Source organism: Pempheris klunzingeri, chromosome 19 (genome assembly GCF_042242105.1).
Source record: "Pempheris klunzingeri isolate RE-2024b chromosome 19, fPemKlu1.hap1, whole genome shotgun sequence".
Lineage (NCBI taxonomy): Eukaryota > Metazoa > Chordata > Actinopteri > Acropomatiformes > Pempheridae > Pempheris > Pempheris klunzingeri.
Genome location: NC_092030.1, coordinates 14,706,830 through 14,734,816, shown reverse-complemented (window position 1 = coordinate 14,734,816; position 27,987 = coordinate 14,706,830). Strand labels below are relative to the sequence as shown.

At 41.5% G+C, this 27,987-nt stretch overlaps 1 protein-coding gene across 3 annotated transcripts; it reads left to right on the top strand.

Annotated features, from left to right (window-relative positions):
* The first annotated feature begins 42 nt into the window (after positions 1–42).
* add1 (adducin 1 (alpha)) lies at positions 43–27,942 on the top strand. Of its 3 annotated transcripts, none has more exons than XM_070850779.1 (16): positions 43–169; positions 8,881–9,089; positions 9,905–10,067; positions 10,380–10,531; positions 10,796–10,876; positions 11,082–11,231; positions 11,332–11,475; positions 11,609–11,707; positions 12,099–12,272; positions 13,187–13,444; positions 16,367–16,462; positions 16,561–16,653; positions 19,708–19,864; positions 20,220–20,603; positions 21,519–21,608; positions 25,514–27,942. In XM_070850779.1, the coding sequence occupies exons 2-16, from the start codon at positions 8,895–8,897 to the stop codon at positions 25,798–25,800; spliced, it is 2,523 nt and encodes an 840-aa protein (XP_070706880.1). In that variant the 5' UTR covers positions 43–169; positions 8,881–8,894; the 3' UTR covers positions 25,801–27,942. The 3 variants fall into 3 exon arrangements, with proteins under 3 accessions (XP_070706880.1, XP_070706882.1, XP_070706881.1); XM_070850781.1 differs by lacking the exon at positions 20,220–20,603 and adding an exon at positions 22,432–22,465 and having other exon boundaries at positions 25,514–25,634; XM_070850780.1 differs by lacking the exon at positions 20,220–20,603.
* Positions 27,943–27,987: the final 45 nt, after the last annotated feature.

Sequence of the window (27,987 nt, the reverse complement as noted above, 5' to 3'; positions counted from 1 at the left end):
TGCCGCACCCAAGTGGGATGATGGCGGCTGGGCGGAGCGACGCAGGGACGACGGGCGCAGAGAGATAAACCCACTCTGAAATCACCAGGGTTGGGGATAAAAATAGTGAAAACCCACCGTCCCGCTTTCACTGAGCACTGTTCATTTTCATCACTTCATCTAAGAGAGGGTAAGCGGAGAAATAATCCATTTGTTTTGCGTATCGGCGGCAGTGTTTGTCCGGTACAACACGACCCATGTGTTGTTTTTTTTAAATGTTTGTTCCACAGTCTCTCTCGGTGTGGTTTCCGTATGGGGAGCTCCCGCACTGTTTTGCTAACATGTTGCCATTCGCACAGAGGCGGCTGTGCACGTTTTCACACCGAAAAAACGAGGAATTGTGCGTTTGAGTGTATTTAAATGAATTCGGCTCCGCTCAGACGGTGTCCTGTGTTGAACAGCAGCCCAGGGCCACACACTTTATGCCCGGTGTTGCCTTGCCGTAAGTATCGTTAGCCTGCTGCCTGAGCAGAGCAGGCCTGTGCTCGCATTATTTTGCATTTCACATGCGCACAGTTAATATGGCCATTTATGATACGGACCCCGGTGCTGCACAGGTCAAAAACGTTTCCTCGTGTAGTGTCCCAGTCTGGGCGTGTTTTGAAGCAGAGGTAATGGGGCTGCATTCCGTTTAGTGGTGATGGAGCACTTTCCTGTTGGTCAGATAGCACAATGTCCTACTACTAACTGTGCACAGTAAATTTTCTTTAAGTGAAAGCACATCCCTTGTCGCCCTATCTTTGCACATTATAAGAGGAAATGGCATGGCACACTGCATCAGATGGAGTGCTTTATTCATTCCAATAGGATACTGTGTTGTATAAGTTAAATGCATCGAACAAAACAGGTTGAAGAAACCAACAACTTTAACAAAAGGCGGATGTAAACCTTGACCCCTACTCTCCAATTACACAGCATGTAGTACATTTGTACTGCAAAAATATAATATGCTCCATGTTGATACTGACTGAAGTGAATTGAAATCCATTAAGGAGAAATGTTTTCCACTTCAAGCTTCTCTGATGTAAGAATTTTCCATTTTGCTTCTATTTTGATATGATTGTAAGTAGATTATCTTCACATTTTGGCCCGTTGGTTGGACAAAACAAGCTATTTGACCATATCACCATGGGGTCTGGGAACTTGCCCTCTTTCGCTGTTTTCTCACTTTTATAGACATGAAGATTAATGGAGTAATTAAATAAATGATCGGCAGATTAATAAGCAACCTCCCCATAAGAGCATAAGTGAGAGAATTAAGAGGTGATAATAACCTGGCTTTGTTTTGAGGCCCAAAATGGAGAGAACAACCAGTGGGTTGTTCCTGTGCCTGGCTTCTTTGTGAAGTCCCGTCCCCCCTTATACTGTGTGAGGATTAGCACATCCAAACTGCCAAGATAAATTGTCTGTGAGTGTGTGTTAAAGGATGGTAACTCCCTGGATTTGGTAACTCTGCTAGAATGAGTGAGTTCCCAAAGGACGCAGCTTTGCTCTGTCAGTCTGGCTCCATGTTGCCACCCTCCACACACACACACTACACTACTACACACATACACACACAGTCACTCCAGATACAGAGCTCCGTGTTTGTTTTACTCCCACTCCCCACGCCCACAGCCTTGACTGCAGTGCAGCTGAAAATGTGTTCCTCATTGCGAGTCTGTTCTCTGTATTTCACTCTTTCCTTCCTTCCTCCCCATATGTGATCACTTAGCAGGGTTTCTTTTTTTAAGTTTGAGATGTGAAAACCGTCACTCTGGAGCTTTCATTCACACCACAGAGGTGACCAAAGACTTTGTCAACATGTGTAGCTATGTGCAGGTCAAATATTTAACCAGCACAATGCTGCACAGATGCACACTAATGATAGTACAGTCCAGATTGAGACAAGGGAAACTGCACAGGGAGGGGCGTGTTGTTTCAGAGCACAACCTTCCACCACTCTGTCCCATATGACATGCGACAGCCAGATAAACTCTGAGCTGTACTTGCATGCTAACACAACACAGTGTCTGGCTTGTCCTTGGTAGTCGGCAACAGATAATACCTTTCCCATGGTGATGGTGAATACGTTAAAAAAAACATGCTGTTGGCTTTGTCCTAGGGGCTGTTTTTTGTCCTTGTCTGTCAAATGAAACTTGGATGTGTTCATATATTCATCCGATGACCACTCATTTTAGAGTGTGGAACATTTGGGCAGCTTGAAAAAGCTGCATGCTGTATTATTGGAGTTGAGAGTAGGGGTCAAAGTTTACATCCACCTTTTGTTAAAGTTGTTGGTATTTACACATCCAGCAGATATGGAGAAAATATATCATTCATTTGGATTTGTGTTTCTGGCCATTTATTCAATGCAAGTCATGGTCTCTTAGCTCTGTAATTTGCCTCCCAAGGAAAATATTTGGCTCTTAAGCTGTTATACTCTACTCAGTGTTCCCCAGCTAGTTGCTGAGTGTATCTTACTGTACTTGGGTGCTGAGCAGGTAGTGTAATTCTTTTTCTCCGAAAATGCAGTGAGACCGTCGCGAATGAACCAAAACACTAAAGTGTCCGGCGGTATGTCCCAGATGTTCAAAGGCCAAATTTTTACCAAAATTTCTCGTGAAGTTACCAGATCAGATCTGTTTCGGATGTTCTTTCTTCCTCTTATGCCATCTCAGTTTTTCCGTGTGTTCTGCTTTTACCTTGGTACAGTTGCACAGATGGATACCATGCTTAGGAGCTGATATAAAACATAAAAAGCTAAACAGCTACTCTGTCAACCGATTAAAATGTGAGATGGGCTCATACTTAGCCATGGCTCTCAAATCAAGGCCATGTTTATACGAGGACAGTAAAAAATGGAATTCAGGATATTAAAATGCCATTTTTTTGTTGCATGCAGTGTAGTATGATATTTATACATGGCAACGATTAAGCAGAGAATCATGGGTAATATTGCTACAAGACCTAATGTTCTCGCCGCCTTTTCTTAAATGATGCGTTTTGAGCAGTGAGATCAGTAATATGCACTCGTATTGCTGACCCCTCATTTTGATAAACACTGTTTTTAGTTTGTCAGCTGTTAGCTCATGTTGTGAATAACACATGGACTTCCCTGTGCATGTCAATTACCTTCTGTTACACAAGACCATAGAAGGGGCAGTGCTAAAACGACACCTAATGCATTCTTACCAATCACAGTAGTTAGAATCTGTAACACACACGCACGCACACTCTCACACTAAAAAGCAGTTGCTGGTGGGTTCTTCTTAGTAATGACAGGCATCCAGCTCAGAGATATAAAGATCCTTGTCTGAGTGCTTCTCTCAAATGTCTGAAAATGGCATCTCACACACACACACACACACACACACACACACACACAGACACACACACACAAACTGTAAGAAAGACCAGCAAGACTTTAAAGGCCCTCTTTTTTTGTTTGCACCATAACGATCTTTTCACTGGAGATTGTTTGACATATTTTTGGAACAAACTAAATGGATTTTTTCAGAGAGCGTAGTCATGCTGAAAATATGTGTTTAGTTCAGGCTTCCGTCCTTCAAAAGAGAATTATGATAACATTGAAACATACACAATGTATGCCCAAAGTTTACAAAAAGCCAGCCACGGTGGGAGAGCGGAGAGCCCGGTGCTCCCATTCCTATAATATCTCTTACCATTTGTAATATCTACTTTACCAATTTGCCATTGACTCAAAGCGCTTCTTATGGAGAATGGATCTGTATTGAGTGCTGTCATAGCAAGTTCAAAAACACAACATAGCTTGTTTAATGCAACAGCATCCAGCTCATTTTCCTTTTGAGTGTACAGATGTACATTGTCCTGGTATGCACATAGAGGAGGTTCTGGGTTTAAGGGTTTTTTTTGCCTCAGAAAGTAGACTTTTCTACTGTCATTCATCAATGCACTGAATGCTGGAAGTTTCCACATGGCACTTGTATAAAGTGCAGAGAGTGAAATGGAAATTCTGCCAAGTTTAATGTGAATGACCAGGCAATATCAATTGTTAATGTAGTTAATTGAAACAATAAATACCTCAGTACATGCTATATATCGACCAAGAAAGTTGGAGCCTCTTGCTGCGCCGGCAATACCAACATGTACCAAGATGCATTGCGTACAATCTTCTGACACCCAACGCCCAAATCCCTCCAGCTGCAGCCCAAGCCACTCCGCTGCACTTCTTCAGTCGTATGCTCTGGCTCGATTTTAAGTACGGCTCAATATCCAAGTCAGCCAAAACCCTGTAAAATATTTCCACATCCATAACATCCTCATATTTTGCTTCCTTTTGTAGTGTTTGCAAGTCTGAAACTTGACTAAAATATCTGCTGTAATTTCTCACTCAAAAGGAGGTGGCATGTACTGCATGAATGTGATACTTGATTCATCATCACAACATTTTCTTGTTGCTTGGAGACAAAAAACCACTTGGATGCATACAGTCTAAAGGTTTTTCACATCCACAGTGAAAATAAAGGCAGAAATAGCAGTGTCTGACGTGTACAAGCTCTTAAATGTTCTACGTATTAGTGGCTCCTAGTACACGCACTCAAACATGGTAATTTTACTCTTAAAATGAGATTAAGTCTGAGACTTGCCATCAACCAGAGCTGATCCATTTTTTGTCCATGGCCTTAAAAGCAAAATCCCTCTGCCAGTTTTCTTTTTCAGGAGGTTGGGGTGTGTCTCCTGTTTGCAATGGACGAAGCTGATTATTTAAATTTTAGGTGGTTTGGTGACAACCCATGATTGGAATGTGTAACTCTGTCTTTACATGGCCACTGCACAAGTGTCTGTAAATATTACTTATTTTGTAGCTTCAGCAAAGCTGAATTTCCTTTCCAAACCTGCGGGTGACATCTGACAATGCTGCTATAAATTCTCCAGCACTTTCAGAGTGGTGCATGAGCTGGAGCTTCAGGCACACCCACAGTTCCATTCAGTGAGGACAGGGTACTTTCCAATACACGTTATTAAATTGGTGTGGTTATTAGAAGCCAGGGTGAATCAGCCTTTAGGGAGACAGGCCACCATAAGCTTTTCCATTTGTACAATTATTGCACTTTTATCTCTTTCCTCTAAAGAACATTTAGGTAAAAGACATGAGCACGTTGTCATGACTTGTCCCGGCAGCGTATTGTACTGACTTTCCCCTTCACTGATGCACAGTGACAGGTGCTTCTGATGCACAGTGACATTTCCAAACAGAGTTTTCAGCCAATGTCTTGATACAGAAGTTCAAGTGTGTAACAAGGTCGTCTAATTCTTATGAAGTTGTTTGTAACCCTGGGAACTCACATTATTTCGCTTTGTTTCATTAATGCAATTTTTCATAGAATACCATTGGATTCCCAAGAGTGTCCCATTTTTAATTCAGCGTGTATTTCATTTCTAGAAATGCACATACTCTTGCACGCAGATTCCCCGACATGAATTGAATTGAATGTGAAACGAGTAACTCATTAGTTTAAAGGTGTGCGCCTTGTGACACTGCAGCGTGATGTTGGCCTATAGCTGTTCTTACATAACGGTAATCTTTAAAGGCTGTCCCATGTTTCCATGGTAATGTCTTTTGGTTTCCATGGCGATTTGCACTCTTTACAGGAGTGGAGGCTAGCAGAGCCCCTACACCCACATATCGGAGGAGAGATGTGAGGTAGGGGGGCACCTGTGGTTTGTCAGATAGATATTGTACATAGACTGAGACTGTTTCCTGCCTCTATGGCCATTGTTGTTGCCACATTTTCCACAAAGCATCAAACAACTGTGGGATGTGGGCTGTTTTAGAATAGTGGAGCATAGTTGGAACAGTTTGTAGTACTGCACAGCTGGAGTGATTCAGTTAATATTCATGGCAAGGCAGAGTGCATCAGTAAATGAGTTTACTCAAACAAATGCTCCTTGAGGTGACAGTGAAGGTGACAGTTACTAATATTTGTTGCACAGTACGTCATGTTGTAGTCCCTTTTTCAAACTCACCTGGCGTTGTTTACTCTGACATTGAGGTGGCACTGACATACTGACAGGGAGCTAAAAACAAGAGAATATTTAGATATCACCTGCTGACCTCCTCCTTGCATCATCCCCTCTTTCATCATTGTACTTCCTGCAGTTTTAGAGATACTTTAGCAAATACTTATGGGTAATTTTTGCAGGTGTTAGCAGATTTTGTGGTAGTGTGCACTGCAGTGCTGGACTCTGTGTGGATTGGTGGTGGCCTTGAGACAAGCATCCTATTACACAGTTTCTGCAGTGCTTTAGTGAACAGAGATGGGTCATTGTGAGGAAGGGTAGCATTGATATTAACCTCTGGTTTTAGTGCTAAAATAATTTAACATGCTGTACAACAACTGAAGACATCAGTGTCTGGCTGCTTGGTGCTTAAAAGAAGTGTCAGCATCATAATAAACAAACAATGATTCAGAATGATTTGGTTTATCACTTATAATGATAATAGGTAAAAATTACACACAAGCTTAAGCTTTTTTAAAGTCGATCATCATTAATCATGGCAGCATGACATGGCAAGGACTGCAGTTGGACTGAATGCTTTATCTTTTTAGGGCTTTGCCACTTTTTTCAGTTGTCCTGTTGTCAGCAAACATTTTTGATTTGTCTCGTTGCCACTGGCAGTGAACATCACCATGAACAACAGACAGCCAAATGCAGCATAAACAAGTGGGACCAAAGGGAAGGAGGTCAGACTACCAGTCTTAAAGCATTAAGACCATCCTCCTGTAAATCAGACTGACATGGCCCAGTCTTGGAAGAGCTGCAGAGACTCAAGTGTTGACATGTACCTTTTATACCAACCTCGTCTGTATCTATCAGTGTTGCTGTTAAAGACATTTTGAAGTGGCTGGTTATGATGTGCATCACATGGGCCAGGGAGTGACACTATTTTTTCCCTAATGAGAGTATCTGGCACCAGAACCTAATTCTTCTGTCAATAGCTGAAGTCCTAATCACACACTTCGCAGAAACGGTATGCAGCCTGCTTTTCTCATGCTCTTTCTCTCGTATTTGTGTCTAAAGGAAAGCAGTGGAGAGGATACAGCAAAGAGAAGAGCATAAGAGAACTCAAGTTTAGGAAATCAGGGGCGAATGTTGTTACAAAGGCTCCACCCCAAGTTCCTCCTCTTTAGACACAGTTTGGAGCTTCTTCATGCATGCTGCTTCTTGTTGTGAATTTAATCCACAATGACATTTGATAGATATGATAGAAATATATTAAACTAAATATCTAAATTTAGTAAATCCAGAATCTGGCATGTTTTTAAATGAATGTGTTTTATGCTATAGACTTGTATTATTTAAAAGGAAAAAAACATGTTAAATTTGCAGTTTGCAAATTTGCAGGACTAATTTACGGCCTGTGATAAATAATAAACATCTTGGTAACTAAGTTTGTAAAAATGCAGGTATTACATCTAATCCACATGCTACAGTTTACCCTGTCAGCCTGAAAACTCCTTTCTCAACTCCATCTTGATCTCTACAATGTCATGTTGTGATTATTTTATTTCCGTGCTTAAGATGTGAAAATGGACGAAACGCTGTTTACACAGAATTAGCCAAGCAGCATGAAAAAACAAAAACCTTAATTGGAGCAGGTGACCTGAGATTAGAGAAAACGTTGGGTTCGATTTTGTGGAAAATCTTAGAACACCAATACAAGTAGACGGAAACAGAAAGCTCTCAGTTAGCTCTCTGTGTGATACTGGATGCTTTGGGTTTGGCCTGCAGTTGTCATGGTAGTTTTGGCTGAACATTTGTATTGATGCCGACTAATGGGCTGCATCACTTTCTGCCAGAGCACCCCTCCATTACCTATGCATGCTTGCACACACACATTTCCTTTCACTCATAAGTCTGTTTGTGTCCTTCAGACTCAGGGTTTGAGTAGTCAGTCTGTGCTATGGCAGACAGGCGGAGAGTTTTTATCCTCCCATACACCCAGTGTGCTGGATGGACAAGAATCGACATAAAATCTGTCTTTCTGTTCTCACTGTGCCTGTAATCGCTCCGTGTTGCTTTCAGTTGAGCAGGACACATGATAACGTTTGATTATTCATGCCCTAGCATACAGTACACTGTAATTGTCATGTCCATAACATGAGTTAGAAATTCCTGAGTCATAATTAAGACTTTTAGTTTAAATGTTTTTCAAGCTGAATGGTTATGAAGAGTTGTGTTCTACTTCCCTTCCCTCAGCCTTGACAGCTGAGTGGTGTTGTGATTCCAGGAAACACATTGCGGAAATCAATGAAAACCCCTTTGAGCTGGGTAGAGTGGTCATGTGATCTTGACAGGAGGTAGGGGAGAGACTGAGAGTAGCCTCCTGGTTTGAGTGGCAAGCTCATTTCTTCATCTACCCAGGGAAACTTAATGTGTCCCTCTTCCAGAATTTTGTTTTTTATTTCATTTTTATGTATTAGTTCATGATATGCATGGGGTTTCTCTACACATTTACTCACATTTAGTTTTTATAATTTTTCACAGTAATACTGTGTAACTAATCAGGCCAAATATTTAAAGTTTACTTCTAGGCCAGAACACGTCATTCATGAAAAAACCTGTTGTCCTATATGACCTCATGCAGATGGCTAAACACAAATTGTGAATCTGGCAAAGTCTGGGCCATGAGGTAGGCCCATTGTACTTTGAACAGGAAAATGTGTTTGTCCCATCATCCAGAAAAAAACAAATAACTTGGATTTAGAGAGAAAATTAGGAAAAAGGTGTATGTTGAAGTGATTTGTGTTATCCACAAATTTTTTTTTAACCAATAGAAAAAGTTCAAAGTTATCTCCACCACTCCCTCTACAGGAGGCCAGTCCAGGATGAACGGCGAGTCAGGTGCCGGAGTGGTGACGGCCCCCCCTCCCACCACAGCCCCCCACAAGGAGCGGTACTTCGACCGGGTGGACGAGAGCAGTCCGGAGTACCAGAGAGAGAGAAACATGGCTCCTGACCTGAGGCAGGATTTCAACATGATGGAGCAAAGGAAGAGGGTCTCTATGATCCTACAGAGCCCGGTCAGTGGAACAGACACATTAAATCAGACTCACGTAATTAGATTCAGCAGCATACACTACCTTTGCTGCACATTCACCTCATTACTGACAAAATTCTGCACTCACAGTTGGTAAATGCACATTGCCATAATCAGCATTTCAAAATGTTAATAGGCTCTTTTAGTGTAAAGGCAGCAGCCTTCTGAAAATCACATGATGGATCCAGTTTATTCCTCATCAACAGTGTGTTTGTGACCTGCTGAATACCCATGACAGAGAACAGCACTGTTTAAAGGCCTATCGCGTGTATGAAAAGCACTGATGTATTTATGTCCTGAAAAGGGGCCCAGCCTGCTGCAAAATGAGGCTTTTATTGTATTTTAAGTTCAGCTCAGAGCTGAGGAAGACGTCGAGCTGTTTATGACCTTTTCTCTGTCTCACGCACTGTTGAATTACACCAGTTTATTAGGTGCACCTAGCTAAAACTAATGCAGTCTAATACAGCAGTCCTGTTGTTGAACTATGTAGTGTTTGATCTACATCTCGCTCAAACAGTTTGAACAAAAACGTAACATTATAACCTTCCTGAAGGGCAGATTTATTGCTGCATTATTATATTAGACTGCATTAGTCTCTGCTAGATGAACCCTGACAACTGGAGGTACCACTTCTCTTTAGTTTTAGATCTGAACACTACATCAGCATTTGTGTTTTGTTTACAATATTGCTTGAAAAGATGGTTTTCAATAGCTACACTTTTATGTCTAAGTTTTTTTTGCCTTTACATTGTTTTGCGTTACCGTCCAATCTTTTATGTCTGCTTTGGTGACTGGCAGGCATTCTGCGACGAGCTGGAGACAATGATCCAGGATCAGCTGAAGAAGGGGAAGACGCCCACCAGCCTGCTGGCTCTGCAGCAGATCGCTGACTTCATGACCACCAGCATGCCTTCCATGTATCCTGCAGCACCACAAGGAGGCATGGCGGCGCTCAACATGAGTAAGCAGAGAAGAGAATGAGTGTGTGTGTGACTTTTTGACCCCAGCCCTGCTATGTCTGTGCTCACAATGAGTAATGCAGCTTAAGCCAAAATTAATGTCTGGACAAAGGGCCCAGTTGGCAGATTCCTTGTAATTGTCATTATCTGTAAGTGTTTTTCTTTCCTGCTAGCAATCAGAAATAGTTCTGTATTTTTCTGTGTAGAGCACAGTGTTTTATCCATTAATGTCCTCGTTATGCCTCTCTTTTCCTTTTTCTCCTTACATATAAACAAACCTTATCTGTCTCTGTTACTCCATCTTCTCATCTCAGGTTTGGGTATGGTGACCCCAGTGAATGATCTACGTGGCTCTGACTCCATTTCCTATGAAAAGGGCGAGAAGCTGCTTCGCTGCAAGCTGGCTGCCTTTTATCGGCTTGCTGACTTGTTTGGATGGTCCGAGCTCATCTACAACCACCTCACAGTAAGATGGACTTCATTCTTTTTAATACTACAGGCCAAGTTGACTGAATTTGTCATCCAGTAGTTCAAGTAAAGATATTTACAGCTATTGAGGCTTTTCATACACCCATCATTTTTGTTTAATCTGCTCTACTAAAGCAGAGGTTTTCAAACTGTCAGGCAGGGACATGTGCATGCAGGTGTTTAAAAACAAGAGGAAGTGATTGGTTGGAGCCTATTTTTCTGTAACACTATAATCTAATGTGATTGTCCTCTGGTCTTATAGGTCAGGGTCAACTCGGAACAGGAGCGCTTCCTAATCGTCCCTTTTGGGCTTCTGTACAGTGAAGTCACCGCCTCCAGTCTGGTGAGGATTTGTGCAATCTCAATTAAAACTAAATGTCTCGTCTTATGTTTTCTTGCTCTTTTTGTCATATTACTTATTTCTTACTTATTTCTGAAACATTCTAGTACATGACAACCAAGAACTGCCTGTTGTCGCCATGAGGTTATAGCTAAGTAATCAAGCTTAAATCTATTGCTTTGAGTAACCCTTTGTTGTCTGCCTCCAGGTGAAGATAAACCTTCAAGGTGAGATAGTGGACCGGGGCAGCACCAATCTCGGAGTCAACCAGGCTGGCTTCACGCTCCACTCCGCCATCTACGCTGCACGGCCCGATGTCAAGTGTATCGTACATATACACACACCTGCGGGTGCTGCGGTAAGGGGCGGTTTATACTCAAAATAACTATACAAAGTTTCAAGCACAGAGGCATTATAGTCTAATGTCATATGTTGTTGTCTTGTTTATTTGGCTGAAGGTGTCGGCCATGAAATGCGGCCTGTTGCCCATCTCACCTGAGGCACTGTCCCTGGGTGAGGTGGCCTATCACGACTACCACGGCATACTTGTGGATGAGGAAGAGAGCACACTCATACAGAGAAACCTTGGGCCTAACAGCAAGGTAACAGCAGAGTCTATACAATTTATAACTTCTGCAACACATGGAAGAGATGAGATTGCTTTTTTTTTATTAGACCAACCGCAGCAAACAATACCTTGTTCTTTGCCAAGCTTTTATTTTTCCTCTGTCCCAGGTGCTCATCCTGAGGAACCATGGCTTGGTGACTGTAGGCGAAACGGTGGAGGAAGCTTTCTATTACATCCACAATCTGGTCACTGCCTGTGAGATTCAGGTAGGACACAGACTGAGCTCTGTAAAGGACATTCCCTCTGAAATATCACGTGGCAACAGCGACTAGCGCGTGGGCATTTATTTATGTCAAATAATCTAAAGGATTATCACTTTGCGATCAAGTGGTATAATGTATAGAACTGTGTATTTTCATTTGGGTTGTTATATTTGGCTTCATATGTTTGTCTGCATTTTTCATAACAATTGTCTTTGTCTCTTGTCTCTCCACATTTTTATATGTGTTCACCTTTCTTCACGTTGATGTCTTTGTGTGTGTGTTGGATGTTTTTGTGTCTGTATGCTCTCATGTCCACATTTTATTTTCCCTCTGTATTGGGGATCCTGTCTGTGGTTTGTCTGTCTATATCCCTTCCCCTCCCAATGTCTTTCAGGTGCGAACACTGGCTAGCGCTGGAGGGCCAGATAATCTGGTATTGTTGGACCCGGCGAAATACAAAGCACGCCCACGGGTCCCAGAGCCAGCTGGCGAAGGGTCCTCTACACACCCCAAGTGGCAAGTCGGGGAGCAGGAGTTTGAGGCTCTCATGAGAATGCTTGATAACTTGGTAAGTATAAAGACAAGGGAACCTTTTGCAGGGGACTGGGGGTATATTAATACCTCTCCTGTTGTGATTTGACACCCACAATTGATCCAAAATCAATTTATTGTTCTACGTTGCTGAATTTATTCAATAAGTACAAAGATAATTTCCTAACTTAACCTCACTACTAGCAATGTGGGTCTTGCTTCTTGGAAGTCTGATTGGATTTACGATATTTGTACAGTTTTGTTCCTTGCCGCTGAACCAGAATTCTGGAGATGATTTAACTTAATCTTGCTGTTTTCATTCCATTCCAAACAGTGGAGTTTAATGAAACTACTCCACAGCAATGTGTCTTTCCAAAGTAACATCCCAGTTACTCATAATTAACTACTCACTTTGAAGTGGACAGATTAGTGCCAGAACAGCTCCCACTGACATGTTGCCGCTAATGTCTGTGGATTACCACATGCTTTTAAAATACTGTAAACACCAGTGGCAAAAATCTCATTGGTAGAGATCTGAAAAAATATACAAATAAGATTCAAGACATGTTTTTTGTAATTTGGATGAACTGACCCTTGCATTTTTTTGAAACCCTGGCTACTGGATGAATTGCTACCTACATCTCCACTTCTCCATGATCCTTTTACATGGTTAAAACTTTTTACAAGTTTAGACAAAGACCTCAATTGCCACAAGAGACAATCAAGAGATGAAGGTACACAGCAATCTACCTAAAGTTTGCTATCATGAAGCCAATGGCCACGCCACGCCAAGTAAGCCGTAAAACCCGGGTGTAATCATTAATAAATTACATTTTTTGTTTGTGATGAGAAACATGGCTTCTTGTCTTTCAAACATAGCCATAGTTGCATACATGTAGTAAACAACCAGTTTCTTACCCCTTGTCGTTCTTTGCCCCTTTTCTTTCCCAGGGCTACAGGACGGGCTATCCTTACCGCTGCCCGGCATTGCGAGACAAAACTAAAAAGTACAGTGATGTGGAGATCGCTCCCTCCGCCCACGGTGGTTACTCATATGGGGAGGACAGTGACTCAGGTGCTCGCTCCCCGCTGAAACACAGCTTCCAGCGTGGCCAGCGTGACAAGACCCGCTGGCTCAATGCCGGCGGCCGGCCCGACGAGCCCTACGAGGATGGGCCCGACGGCAGCAGCCCCAAGTCGAAGCCTAAGGTGTGGACGAACATAACACACGATCACGTCAAACCCTTGCTGCAGTCTCTCTCGTCTGGTGTCTGCGTGCCAAGCTGTATATCCAACTGCTTGGTCTGTGCCTACCTTATTGTTCATAGTATAGATTTTACAGCTACCTTGTTGGTGGAAACGGGTAGGCGGTTGGCATCCTGATGTTCCGGGGACAGTGAGGAGTAAAAATATAGCACGATTGTTTACCCATCTTTTATTGAGCCTTGTATAAATTCTGGCTAAAAAGTCCTGCTTTTCACTATATTTTAAGCACAGTGTAATTTCAGATGTCCTATTAACCCACCTTTCTAGTGCAGTTAACTGTGCTCTGTTAATTACTTTGGAGCATAGCTGTGATTATTTATTGACTTCCATTGCTCTTTTCCTTCTGGTCTCCCAATGCTTCATGATGCCAGGCCAGCTGCCCACAGCATGCCCCACTGCATGTGTAGTAGTGAAATGCATTGTTGGTGTTGATGTTTTTCCCAGAGGAGCGAGCAGCAGGGGTGTGGCACGGGTCCTCGAGTGGGCAGGTGAACGTGGTTAAACACTGTGACATTGCCACTGGCCACACCGCCCTGTAGTATACGCGCTTAGTTCTGTCTTTGCATCTTGAAGTTAACCTTTGTCACCCAAACATGATTCAGTGAAAAAGAAAAAGAAAAGGCAAGTACAACCAAACAAGCAACCAAAACCTTTTAATTATGAGTTTGCTTTGTGGGATGCTCAAAGCATATTTGTAAGACTTAAATTGCCTGCATAAATGAGTGAGGTGGCATGTAATTACCAAAATAATGCCAGATACATTAGGTACTTGATAAGAAAACAAATATTGTCCTACAACAAAGCAAAGTTTCCTTGGCAAAAGAGTTATGCAGCCTGCTTTTCTAATTTCTATTTTTTCAAACGCCTTCAACTGCTTGCAGTTGTATGTTTCTGTTTCCTCTATTTTTATTCTCTCTAGTTTCCGGTTTCAGTTTATGCTGAAAATGGCTTTGAACACCTCAAGGCCTGCATGAGTGGATTTGTTTGGAAAAAAAAAATTGCCGTGGAATTTGACCTGACTTTTGAATCAATTATCTCCTGTTGGGAAAGTAGGAAATGTTGTGTTGTGAGACTCTTTCTCAGTGAGTATATCGTGTTTACATGTTCATCTCATACTCAACCAACCCAGCTACTTCCATTCAGAAACCCTTCCTCATCTAGCCCCTGGTTTGGCAGCTAACCAGTCAAGCTTTGAAGTTAACATAGGAATGAAGTCATGAGCTTACGCTTTCCACTGCAAATTACATGCTTAGTTTAAGATGGTTAAACAAACAATTTTGCATGAAAGCTGAAGATTTGATTTGAATATTCACCCGTCGCTCATTCAGTTTGGTGCAAGAAATGGGTACAAACTTTTTTCCTTCAATCATGCTGAGCATTACCAGGTTTACAAAATCATTGCAATAAGTAAGTGGGGTATTTTTCTTTTTTTCCTTTCTTTTTCAAATGCCAGTTAACAAAGACGATAAAAGGTTTCATCCTCTGCAGGACAGATGCACTCTTGTCACAGTTTGTAGCGTTGTGGCTTTTTTTTGTCCCAACGAGGGCGAGTGTCCTCGGGTGTGTTTCTCTCTTATCTCTGTCGTCCTTGTTGTTGTGTATCAGCCTGGGAAATGACTTTGGTGATGCCAGCTCACCCCTCACTGCCACTCTCGCTTCGTAAGCCAGACTCCTCATCTCAGTCACCCACCCAGCCATCCCTCACTCTCCCTCATCTCTTGGCACCACCCACCCCTCACTTCTCCCTCCCTTATCCCCTCTACCTTTTTTTTGTCATTCTGTGATATTTTCAGTTGATCTTCAGTGTGCCACTTCTGTTTGCTTTTGATGCTAATAGTACATCAATGATGATGACAAATGGGTTTCAGTAGTACAAATACACTGTTAGGCTTTAGTTGTTGCATCCTATGTGTTCAACTGTCGTCACGCACAAGGTTTTTTTGTCAGTTTCTGACTGAGCATCACCAACACTCAACACCTCAGAAGTATTAGCAAAAAAGTATGTTTAACCATCTGAGGAATCTTAAAAGAAGATGTTTCATCTTTGTGTGGGCTCCTAAAACCTGTTGTATGAGCTTTACTTCCCAGCAGCTTCTAAAATCATGAACTCGTTCTCATTTGAGTGCTTGAAATTTGCACCTCCTTTTTGTACAAAAAATTTACTAAGGGACAACATGCTAAAATCACAATTTGTTTTTGCTGATAAATGTTCAGTGTCAACAGTGATTTCGCTTCCAGCAGCCATATGTAGAGGTTCATGTGGGAATTTTCTAGTGCTTTGGCTTTGACTCCTATGAATGAATGGAAAAAATTTAATTACAAAATACTGCCATTAGCCATTTTGAGCGAGATGTGATGCGCAACCTATAAAGACTGACTGATTGATTTTAATTGGTGTTTTAGCTTTATTTACATGCTCCTGGGTAAGCATCAAGTAGTTTCCTAGCAGACCTCGGCAAACACCTTTTGTTTTGGTGATGTTTGAGCTCAATGCAACAGTTTCAGAATAATCACACTCAAAAATGTGAACTACCATGTAGATAATTTAGTTTGTGAGCCACACATGCTAGACAGAATTAAATAATTTCATCCTACATTACTGGGAAAATGCTAACATGTAGGTGATGATGTAGAACCGTATAAATTAAATGTATTTTCCTAAATGTTCCTCATCATCATTGGTTCACTTTTTTTATTCATTCAAACCTTTTTACAGCCATCAAACTTTGTTCATTTCAGTTCAGCATGATTCTTGTATTGTGAAGCCTGCATAGTATTTTGTCTAAATCTGTTTTTGTGCTTGGGTTTTTTAATTCATTATATCTGGTTTTAGTTGTTTTGTAACACTTAACGTGGTGTTTACAGTGGACAAAGGAGGATGGACTCCGCCAGGCTGCCGTAGCCAATCAATTCATTCCACTGAACACCAACCCAAAAGAAGTCCTGGAAATGAGGAATAAGGTATTGCTTTTTTCTCCTTTTTATTGCCTTTACTTTTGTGCATTAAAGACGAATTAAGAAGGTTTATCATTCTGTTATGAAAATGTTGTTATTTGTAGATCCGGGAGCAGAACCTGCAGGACATAAAGACAGCGGGACCCCAGTCACAGGTTCTGTGTGCCGGCACCGTGGTGGAACGCTCCTTCAACCAGGTCAGTGAACTCTGCGCATACAGACCTCGCTGCCTCAGCTCTCCCGACCTGGAGATGAATATATGTCTCATACTGATGAAATACTTGAGTTTGTGAAGTTTGATCTCTCTTATTCAGTTTGAATACATGTTAAACACTTCTGAAAAACAGAAAATATTCTGTCCAGGTCTGGAGTCACCCCTTAAACCAAAATGCTGCAAAGTATGAATATTGTGTTTGTGAAGTTATCTTGGACACCAAACTTTAATGAAAGATATAAGCTTCAATCAGACCCCCTTTTATTGTAATCTGATCTGACAGAAGTTTCTGAAGGAGTAAATTCACTACTAATAACAAAAGAGCAAAACATGTCCTCCATGTTGTGTCCCTGAGCATGGGGTGACTTTATAACTGTTACATTATTCTTTGACCACAGAGATTGTCAATCTGGCAGGTGAGTAGTGTTTGGGAGCCGTAACCTCACTTGGCTCTCCAAACCTGCCAGCTCAGGTTGTGTCCATATTCATACATTGTTTTTTGTTTGCTTTTTCTTTTCTTTGGTTTTTATTTATTTTGCCTCCTCTTTTCAGTAGTTCAGAGGCGAGGCTGGTCATTTCTCTTGCTGGTCATTTTTCTTGCAATGTTGAATTAAATCCCCACTCCAGACTAATATACTTGTGTTTTACTTTTGTGCATGCACTCTTTTTAGATGTAAAAGAAAAAAAAAAGTTGCTCAAAATGTTACTTTTGAGTTCAGCTCAGTTTGCATGGTTTGCCCTCCCTTCGCTTAGCTTAACTCTTCCACTTCCTTAACATTTAACCCAAAGCACCATGAGGAGCAGGACATTGGCAGTTTAGAATAGACCTGCAAATTATTTTAATGATTAACCAATCATTAACTAGGTTTTAGCGGCACCTATTTCACCCGGCATGTCCACAATAAGATAAAGGAGTCCTTGATGTGCCGTTATTATGTTAAGGCTCAGATTGTGTATTCTATATACCATACACTGTGCGTCTGTCTGGATAGTTTGCCTTTACAATGCATGATCTTTGCTACTTGTTCCATCACTGCCATGCTTTACACAGCCCCACATCTCCCTCCAGAAGCATCTCTTTGCATGCATTTCCAATGTTTGTGTATGTCTGTATGGTATGTATGTATGTATGTATGCAGAGATGGAAAGTGATTAAGAAAAGACAAACAGAAAATAATTAACCCTGCTTTAATAAGATTTAACACAGCTATTAATGAAGAAAAGTAATGCAGCTACTTTTTGACAAGGCAGAATTACAGGCTGCAGTTCTTTCTGTATTTTATAACCAGGAGGACATATTCACTTTTGCCTGTTTTCCACTGCATGATACGGCTCGACTTGACTTACCTACGTCATGGATCCAAGCGAGCCGAGCCGACACTAAAAGGTGGAGTGAAAACACTTGATTGGTCAGAGAGAATTGTCACTTGCGCGACACGGGACATCCTGCTCAAGTAGCAACTGCAATTTTTTTTCATTCCCTGGACCCAGATTTAACAAAATGGCAGCCTGCAAAAGCTTGCCGTGGTTAACTGATGAAGTGCAGACATTTCTGTTTGGCTGCCGATGAAATGACCCAACGAGAGCTGGACGGAGCAATGCACAGGTTTCACGGGACCGTCACCATGGCATCAGCTAAGAATCCCACCTACACTGAGGATCAGTCGCAAAAAATGAAAATGAGAAAAGCCACCGAAAGCGCGTAATGTTGAGCCATACCATGCAGTGGAAATACAGCCTCTCTCAAAACTTAACACTTTGGATATTCTTAAATGTGCCTTGTTATTGAAATGGTTATGGTCAGATTGACAATTTGGCCCGATCATAGTGACCTTTTATTTGTAGCCTCACACCTGCTTGAGGATTAGATAGTATTTGTCTATGAGTGAGACATGGTAGTACTCTTTCCACCTTTGTGTGTGTGTGTGAGAGGTTTCTCAAAGTCTGCACACGTTCATGCCTGCCTGACGGACTGCTGATTTGAATGTGCTGGTGTTTAAGAGCCCCTCACTGGGTTTACTATTGCAGGATGCCCCTCTATCTGACTGTACAGACACTATTGATGGCCTCGATGTGTCCGAGGGGTCCTATAGCCCTGCTAAATCAATTAGAAAGGTACTTACTGTTCCAGTCACAAATACTATTCACCTGTACTTCACATCATCCTCCAGTCAATCCTCTGAGCCTTCATATTTGCAGGCTCGTGTAGTTTAAATGAATAACGGTGCTAGAATGAGGCCATTTTCCCTCTTGTTATGATTCTCTTGTCATGTGACCTAGTCTTTTGTACACTGTCATGTTCTCTATAGCCAGAGAACTTTGAACACAGCTGAGTTCATGTTTTTGTGCGAGCCAGGATCCTTGAGGTGAAAGATTGAGTCTGTCTCCAGGACAGATTTTCACTCTTGTTTCAAAACGTATTGTTCCAAGTTAAGGTGAGCAGTAAAGAGGGATGGTAATAGATCCGATGATGGTGATGTTTGCTGCATTAGAAAAAGTCCTTAAAGAGCAGGTGAAGTTAAAACTAAAAAAAAAGATTTTTAATTTAAAGAACGCAACCATTGCTCTTTAGGTTAGTTCATTGCAACCACGCTTTTTTTTGGCTTCTCCATGACTACCTGCTGCGTGCCTGATGATGTACTGTTGGTTTGAACTGTTTCTTAAATCTGTCAGCTTGGCTTTTATATAGTAGTGTCATTGTATGAAATGAAAAAGGAAGAATCCTGCTCTTTCCTAATGTATTTAAAGTAACCTGTTATTTTACATATAATGTGCCTCTCGAGTTCTGAAATGGCCTAGTAGCTCTAACTCCAAGATATACATTTATTCATAGATGGCTGATACTTCTGCTCATGCTGCATAATTGTTGTGTGTAAATTGCCCCTAATCTCATAATCCTGCTCTAATTTTTTAAACTATATGATATTTTCTGTAGTTAACACTGCAGCTAGTTTTCAATCAATTAAATCTATGCGTACCCGTCGTCTGTCGTACAGTGGTCTCATCTCTTTCTTCCTTCCTTCTGTGTGTCCTGAAGGGGGAGCTAGTGACCGCATCCAAGGCCATCATCGAAAAGGAGTACCAGCCCAAGGTTATCGTCAGCAAGCAGGGTCCCAACCCCTTCACCAAGCTCACTGACCAGGAGCTGGAGGAATACCGCAAGGAGGTGGAGCAGAAACAGAAAGGAACTGAAGGTAAAGGGGATGAGGGGAGAAGATGAGATGAAATGTGAAAAAACACCACTCTATCAGTTTGTAGCAGCACTTTTTTTTTGGTATTTTGTAATATATGAAATTATATTTACAACCGCTGAAGAAAACATTTTGTCTGCTTACCGCAGTGGTCAGTTTACAAAGAGTTTGACATACATTTTTAGTCTTGAATATGAATTGACAACTCCAATATCAGTCAAAATGGCTTTTCTTTCCCAGCCATGGGCTATATTCCACTTTGATATGATTATGAATCATGCAAAAACCTATTAAACGTCAAGTGGCCAAACTGTGATGTTATTTCTCCACACACACATACACACACATGAATTCACAGTGCAGGGACAAGAAGATAGTAGGGAGGGATCAGCCTCCAGCGTACCCTGTCCTAAGCCTGAAACGCTACAGAGGGGTCAAGACTCCACACCTCTACAGTCTACAACCGAGTCGCCCAGCTTAGAGAAAGCCCCACCTCCAACTGCCACACCAGCAACACCAGCTTCTGAGCAGGGCTCTTCTTTCCTCGGCCTCTCCAGTGAGGCCGAGCCAGCTCAGGGCAGCGCGCACTCTGCAGAGACGGTCGTAGATGACGTTTTTTCAGCCACAGATGAGGCTCTTTCAGCTCCAGATTCCCCACATAAGGAGTTCCACTGTGCCGTGCTGCGAGCCCTGAGCAAGGAGCCGTCAGGGGTAGAGGCAGCTGAGGCAGATCAGGCTCCAGGTACACCAGATGAAGCGGAGTCGTGCCTAAAATCTGGCCCTCTGCTTCACTCCTTCCCTGCTCAACCTTGGCCCGTCTCACAACATACCGCTGCACTGGGAGTGTGGGAATCCCTGCCTGCTATGTCCTCTCCTTTTTCTGGGGGTTTGGAGTCTGCTGCTGTTGTTTTACCAAGCACAAGCATCCTCCCCACCCACAGTTCAATCTTCAAAGTCTTTGCTTTTGATTATTTTCCCTCATCCCCTCTCTCTGATGTCTTGCCCAAAGGCATCAGAGTTCTGCCCGATCACATACCTTTCTGCAGTTTGATTGGACGAGGAGCTGACTAGAGAGGATGTGAGGAGTAAAAGCAAGCTCATTTTAAGATATAAAAACTCATTAAGGGTGCTCTCTCGGCAAGTCTAAAAGTGCTTTTGCAGTGGAGTGTGGTGCTAACCTTTGAAGAAGCTGTGTCTGAGCTCAGTCATCCAATCAGAGCATCCCATGTGTGGACATAAATAATGGCGTCCTCCTTCTCTTCCTGCTAACCTGTCCTAGATGTATCTTTGGTGTCCACTTTCCCTCCTGTGCCTCAGAGTGATTTCCAGTAAAACTAATGGTAGTTTTGGTGTGTTTAGCTCTCTGGGATATTTTAGGGTTGATTTTACTGGAATTAGTCTAAAAGCTTTTGCAGTGTTCTCCTGATTAAAGCTTCCTCCCTGGTTTGGTTCTTTGTGTTGTCCTCCCTTTTGTTTGTGTTGCAATGTTGTTGGTGTTGTTATCTTAAGATTCTTCAAGACAAAATGTGGAGTTCAATCACAATTTTAAGCCTATAGACAATTAAAATGTGCATTTATTCTGTGATTTCTTGATTTGCATTCCATAGTTTGTGGCAAGCAGTTTCTCACAGTTTAATTTCTGCTGATTTTCATTCAGACCTGGAGCAGCTAGTAGAGCCTGAGGAGGAGCCCAAAGGCCAGAAACCCACCACCACACCACCCAGCACCCCAGTGAGAGCAGAAGAAGGTAGGTTCGCCTGGCATTTTTGACAAACCCGGCTCGCCTGGTTCAGCATGGGTTTTGGGGCTTTTCTAGGGTCTACAGAGGGAATGCAGAGGCTCCTGCCCGTCCACCTGCCTGTCTGTCTTGGGGTCTGTTCATGTTGTGGTCTTTAATAATACTACTACAGGTGTTGTGCTGTGTTTTCTGTAATAACAGGCCAAGAGGTTTAGACTGTTTAATCAGGGTAATGCTATGAGAGATGGGACATTATTGCTGCAGATAAAGCTTTAATACACCATCTGCAGATGTATTATAAAGACATAGTTTTAAAAACATTTTTTAGCATTTAACGATGGACCCCAGTGCAGACATCTGTTTATTTTTGTCCTTTTTATATATTTATTTTTCTCCCTCTTGGTCTTTATTACTATTGGATTACACCTATGTGAACATTACCATCCATGATGGTACCAAATCTGTCTCAGAAAAAACAGAAAAATCGGAGATTCTAATCTTTATTTCTACAGTAATTGGCATTATTCCATCCACTTCTAATACAGTTTAAGTTTTTGGTCGCAGGTGTAATCTATTACCTGAAATGTTGTTTTATAACATGTCTATGTACAGTATCTTATTTACCCCTTCACTTCCATTCTCCATCTTTTGGGGTTACTAAGAATGGTTCCCAACCATTCTTTTTAAATTTTTCCTCGTGTTTTTTTTTTTTTTTTTCTCTCTTTCACATTTTTATTTCTTTTTTACTTTAACACAGTGCCTGTGGTTTGATCTGCATAGACATTTGTTTCTACTTGTGCTTTTTCTTCTTTGTGGCTGCGATTACAATCAGGAGATGGAAATACAAAAGAATACCTGTTGCCATAGTAAGTACGTACTGTTCCACCTCCTCACCACCCTCATAATTACCCTCCACCCTCCATGCCGGTGTTTGATCATTTAGCCTTTTTCTTTGCATGGCTTCACCTGTAGAGCTGTTTTGTGGTCTGAACTAACCCATTTTCCGGGGGTTTGAGACTGTTCAGTCGATTTCAACTCGGTTCTCTGAATTTCCTTCTTGGGCTTGATGGGGGTTACTTCAGAGCTCCTCCCTTTATTGAAATGAGCCATGATTCGCTATTAAATGTTTCCGTTTATGACTGAAATGGCAAGAGATTACAAGAAATAGTTCTCTTGATCAATTTTTCTTACAATCTTAAATCAAGTATGTTCCTTAAATGCACAATATCATGCATTTAAGTCCCATTAATCCAAATGACAGTGACCTGGTCAAAACAAAAGTGGAGGATGTTACTGAAGCAAACCTCACAACTCGCCAAACCTTTTACCTTAGATAACCTCTCTTTTCCTCCTGCCAATGATCCACTATCAAATTAACCAACCTCTCTTGCACACATGCACATTCTATGCTATATGTTATATGACACTGTATATTTTTGTTTCTCGGAAAAAAATCAGGTAATGTTTTGAAAATGTGTTTGAATGTTGTTTGTCTTACAGACCAGTCCTTTACCAGGTACATCAGTGCTTTATTTGAGTGTGGCTTTTGAACCAAACTTGCAGCTGTTTGCTTTGCTGAGACTGTCGGTGTAGCTTGAAAGACGGTTGAGGTCCAGTGCTTTGCTGCGTGTTTAGTTTCCATTTTTATCTGTCTGCGTGTTCGGCCTCATCTCTGTTCTGACAGGAGTTGTGAAATGAAGGCTGACGTGTAGTGTTGTTGCAGGTCTTTAGCATGTGAGCAATAATAAAAATGAACAAAGCTGTATTCCTTTTGCGGCTGACTGCACTGTGTGAGCTTCTACTTGGGCCTGAAGTGGTGGTTTCAATGCTGTTTTGGCCACTGATCCACGGAGGTCTACTGAAGCAGACCTTCTAGATCCAGCACCAGAACTTGTTGCTTCTTAACTCTTTCTGCTGGGGGTAATTTTAAAGGCCGGCACAGTCAGAGGAGTAACTATCACCACTTTGTTGCTAGAAAAGCCAAGCTGAATCAGCTGACAATCCCTCATGAAATAAAAACAACAAAAATGTAAGTAGTTTCTTTAGTCTCACCGTGCTAATATATATTTAATTTCCTGATGCAAAAAAAGCCAAATTGTCCCAACAGTTTGCTAAGCCGCAACCCCTTTAGTTACTTTTCTGCTACACCTATCCAGCTTCCCCATCTAGCACTGCAGACATGCAGTCTACCACTAATTTTGATATAATCCAGTAATAATCTTGTTAATTTTAGAAATAATGGGTGCATGACTTAGACATGGCAGCATCTCATTGTCAGCCAGAGACCATTTTTGCCAGCTGAAATGGCAATTGACACTTACAGATTTCAGACTTAAATTCCACTATCATACTTTCTCATGTCTCAAGTTGACTGGAATGAAAATACTGAAAATGTGCAAGAAAAGAAACTCTGTATTTTGTCAAAGCCGACAGGCTCCAAGTACTGCAGGTCTGCTTAGAACTAATATTATACTATAGTATGACTACAAAAGGGTGGTTTTGCTCTAGCATAACCACGTTCAGATGCTTAGTAGTTACACTATACCTTGCCAAACGCAAAGATTTAGGTTTTAGAGTTTGTATTTTCAAAAAATATGTTTCTCTTTTACAAGAGAAAATGCTGTTGAGATTGAGGGCAACAAGTTTGGAGCTGATCTGCTGAAGTGTAACAAAAGTCCGCAAATACAATAAAGAGGGCAGAGCTGTTAACGTTGGCCTAAATCCAGATATTACCTACCGTCTGGACCAGGCCCCATCATGGTGGATGCTTGAGTTTGGAACGGGGCTTTTTCTAACATAACCTGTGTTTCACAAAGTAGTGAAGTGTTGGTTAGCTAATCATATGCTAAGTCTCAGCCTTGGAAGTGTTTACTACTGTTGCTAGTAAGTGAATTGGCCAGGTGTACTAACATTTGTAGCTGAAACACACTGGCCACACACTGATAAGGGGCTTTTATTTGTATTACAAACATGAATATTTAAAAAAACAGAATCAGCATTTACAAGTTGATATATCAATCCAAGAACACTTTCTAGATAAAGAGACAGTCCATCGGTCATTATCAAGACCAAAGGAAACCTCTCTAGGTAGTTGCTATACTCCGAGCACATGGATTAAAGTGCTATAAAATATAACACTGTATTCACCGCCTAAGAGCTCTTGTTGATGATTCAAGGCCTAATTTTAATTTACTTCTCCTTGTGAGCATCGCCAGTTATGAATTAATTTTCCTTTTACTTCTTTCATTGCAGTAATGTTTTGTTGTTGTTGTAGACTCCTATTTGGTTTGCTTGTACACAGGTTAGATTTCCCCGTTTACATGAAGGTAAAACAGAAATGCAGCGTACCAGCTTGGGCCTGTCATGAGTCAGAAAGGATTGAATCTTGGTTAATGAGAGCAGCGTTTTGTTTGTAGTTGCTTATTGTCAGTCTTTGAGTTAAGACATACAGATCTAGAGTCAGGGAAAGATGCTTCTCTTTAACGCCAGATTGCATCGTGTTTTGGCTTTTGATCTGAGGAAAAGTGCAAATGTAGGTGTTGTAGATGTTTTTTTATTATGTGTTTGTGAAGTGCTCCTTTGGCTTTTAGGGGGAAAGTTCCCTGTGGAAGTAATAAGTCTTTTGTTTTTTGAGGCTCTGTTAAAGAACTTGTAGTCTTTACATTGCTCAAAGTCAACTGTATCTTGAAGGGATTTAAGTGCATCAGTCTCATAGGTGTCACAAACTACAGAGGCCAAGTTGTGTGAACTCATGACAAGTTGATGCCTTTTTAAGTAGAAAATCATGAGGATTTACCCGCTAAACCAGTGGTTGATTGGTAGCAGCCTTAGTGGTTTGTGAGCTCAGCAGCGCACATCCATCAGTTTGTCCTCTGTGATCAATAACTCTCTCCTCCACCACCCACCCCCACCAGAGTCCTTGCCAGAACAGACCTATAAGGATGAGAGCGACGCAGCCACCCTGAGACAGACCCTTCCAGACCTGACACCTGATGACCCCTCCGACGCCCCCGCACTTCCTGCCGAGGACTCCGCCTCTGCCCCTGCCACCGCAGACACAGACGCAGCTGAGGGGGAGGAACCTGCCGACGCCGGCGACCAGGAGGGTGAAGAGTCTCCCAGCAAATCACCCTCCAAAAAGAAAAAGAAGTTCCGCACTCCATCCTTCCTGAAGAAAAACAAAAAAAAGACAGAGTCCTAGATCGGAGAATGTTGGATCGGTCCTCAAGGCTGGCCTCTGTCTCTATTCATTTTCGCTTTTTTTGTCTGCTAGCATCGCACCCTTCGAGCAAAGCCACAGTTACACCCAGTTGTGCTTTTTGTTGTTTTGATATCATTTGTCGCTGGCTTATTAACCTATTTTTCCTCGTTAGTGTGTGCCAATTTTGTATACAGTGTAAAAATGATTGATTGCATAAAGATTTTTAATTATTAGAGGCTTTTAGTTGTGAGTGAGTGATGCATTCTGTCTTGTCCACTCCATCAGGCCTTTTATGCATGTCTATTACCACAGGCCCACACACCTGATGTGAGGTTTAAGGGTTTTATTGCCCTCTTTTTTTTTTTCTTTTTTTTTTTAAAAAGAGTATTACTAAACTGTTGTAACCACTAGAATGTATTGGGATTGTATCAAAAATATGTCCAAGTGTCTTTTAAAAACAGTGAATGCAGAAAGAGAAGCTTGTACCATGTCATTTAACACATGTTAAATTCTGACAACAAGAACTACAAATTACATAGAGCTAATTTTACCTCGGAAGCTGTGCACAGATGTAATTACATGTTAGCAGACCAGAAGAACTACAGTTGGAAAGTGCAGTCATACAAAGTCCATAATAACGTCCATGTTCCCATATTTTGATCAACCACATACAAGCTAAATTAGTCATGGGTGTTTGTTCACTTTTTTAAACTCAAAATCTTCTACCCACAAGCATTTGACACAGCCTTAACTTACAGGTATGCTTTATAGTGCTTTAGATCTTTGCGGGATGTAGAAGTTGAGCCGGCTTTGACGACCACTACACCCATCTGCAGTGCTGCAAACCTGTAGATGATATATGGTTTGAACCTGGTGATGTTGATCGTGGTTCACAACAGAGTGCGAAGTGTTGGCAAGCGTTGTGCTTGTTGATTATTCCAAGCGTCAATAATGTATTTGGTCCTGGCTGTAATTCTTTAGTATGAAGTATCAAACTTTTTCTCAGTTAATATTTTTCTTTTTTTTTCGTATTATTTGAGCCTGGCATTGTTTTGCATTTGCCCTTTGATTTCTCTGTCTCTATGAAAGTCAGAAACGGGGCAGGAAAGCTACATATTGTGAGTTTACATGTTTGATTTTGTTCTTAATTGTCATTATTTCTTTTTTTTTTTATTCTAGCGCTTTTTCTCACAAAGTAGATTGAGCCGTGATTGCTTGCTGTGAGAGAGCACTGTGAACCTCCTCTTTTATAAACCACTGTCTGGGAACTGGTACTACATGTTTTCATCAGACAGCCACAGTCTATCATCATAAAAATAGATACCGTTGTTAGCGAACATGTATATGACAATGTCACTGTTGCATACGAAGATGCATGATCAATCATATTTCAAAACTCTCAATCTGGACTTTTGTGTGTAAGGCTCTGAGCAAATAGACTTTATCATTCAATACCTGAATACCTGTGTTTCCAGTTGCAGTAAACACTCGATGTACACTGGAGAAGCAATTGTAATTTTTTGTTTTTTTTGTCTGCGCTGTGTTCTCAATGGCGTGATGGCAAATGAGGTGTGCTTAAGGTTGCAGGGCATTAATGCCAAGGCCATCTCCATGCATTCTTCCTAACTTGCATATATTTATCTGGTTTTAATGAAGGGTTAGTCATCAGTCAGTCTAAATCGTGGTGAACTAAAAGGCTTAACTAACGGGAAGCTTCACCTAACCTGAGATGCTTAATAAACCTTGGCCTTTATTCACCACAGCTGATGTAACTACATTGTTGCATACAAGCACAGAATGTCTAACTCAAGAAGGGCCGCATGTGTAGAGTGCTGAGAGCGTGTACTGTCCTATTAAATGACTAGCTACCCCTTTTTATTTGAAATATATTTTCTTTTAGCATTAGCGTACAGATAACGATACCAGTCCCTTGTAGTCGTGGTTTTCAATGGAATCAAACCATAGATTTTTTGTTTTGTTTTGTTTTAATCTCACAGCTATGCTGATTTGTATTCTGTCTGAACTACTTCCAATTTAAATGTCTCATTATATCATCTACAGACTTAATACTTCCACCTCTCGTTTCTCATGGTTCTGCCTCTTTTACAACCATGAATAAAAAAAACACTACCATCAAAGTCAGTACTGTGTGATTGTCTTTTGAATAGAATCTCAGTGCAAACACAT

Bases quoted from the DNA above. Each gene is read 5' to 3' on its own strand.
- add1 (XM_070850779.1), top strand. From the start codon at position 8,895: ATGAACGGCGAGTCAGGTGCCGGAGTGGTGACGGCCCCCCCTCCCACC. The intron at 11,476-11,608 runs GTAACAGCAGAG...CCTCTGTCCCAG, and splicing joins ACCTTGGGCCTAACAGCAAG to GTGCTCATCCTGAGGAACCA. The intron at 16,463-16,560 runs GTATTGCTTTTT...TGTTATTTGTAG, and splicing joins TCCTGGAAATGAGGAATAAG to ATCCGGGAGCAGAACCTGCA.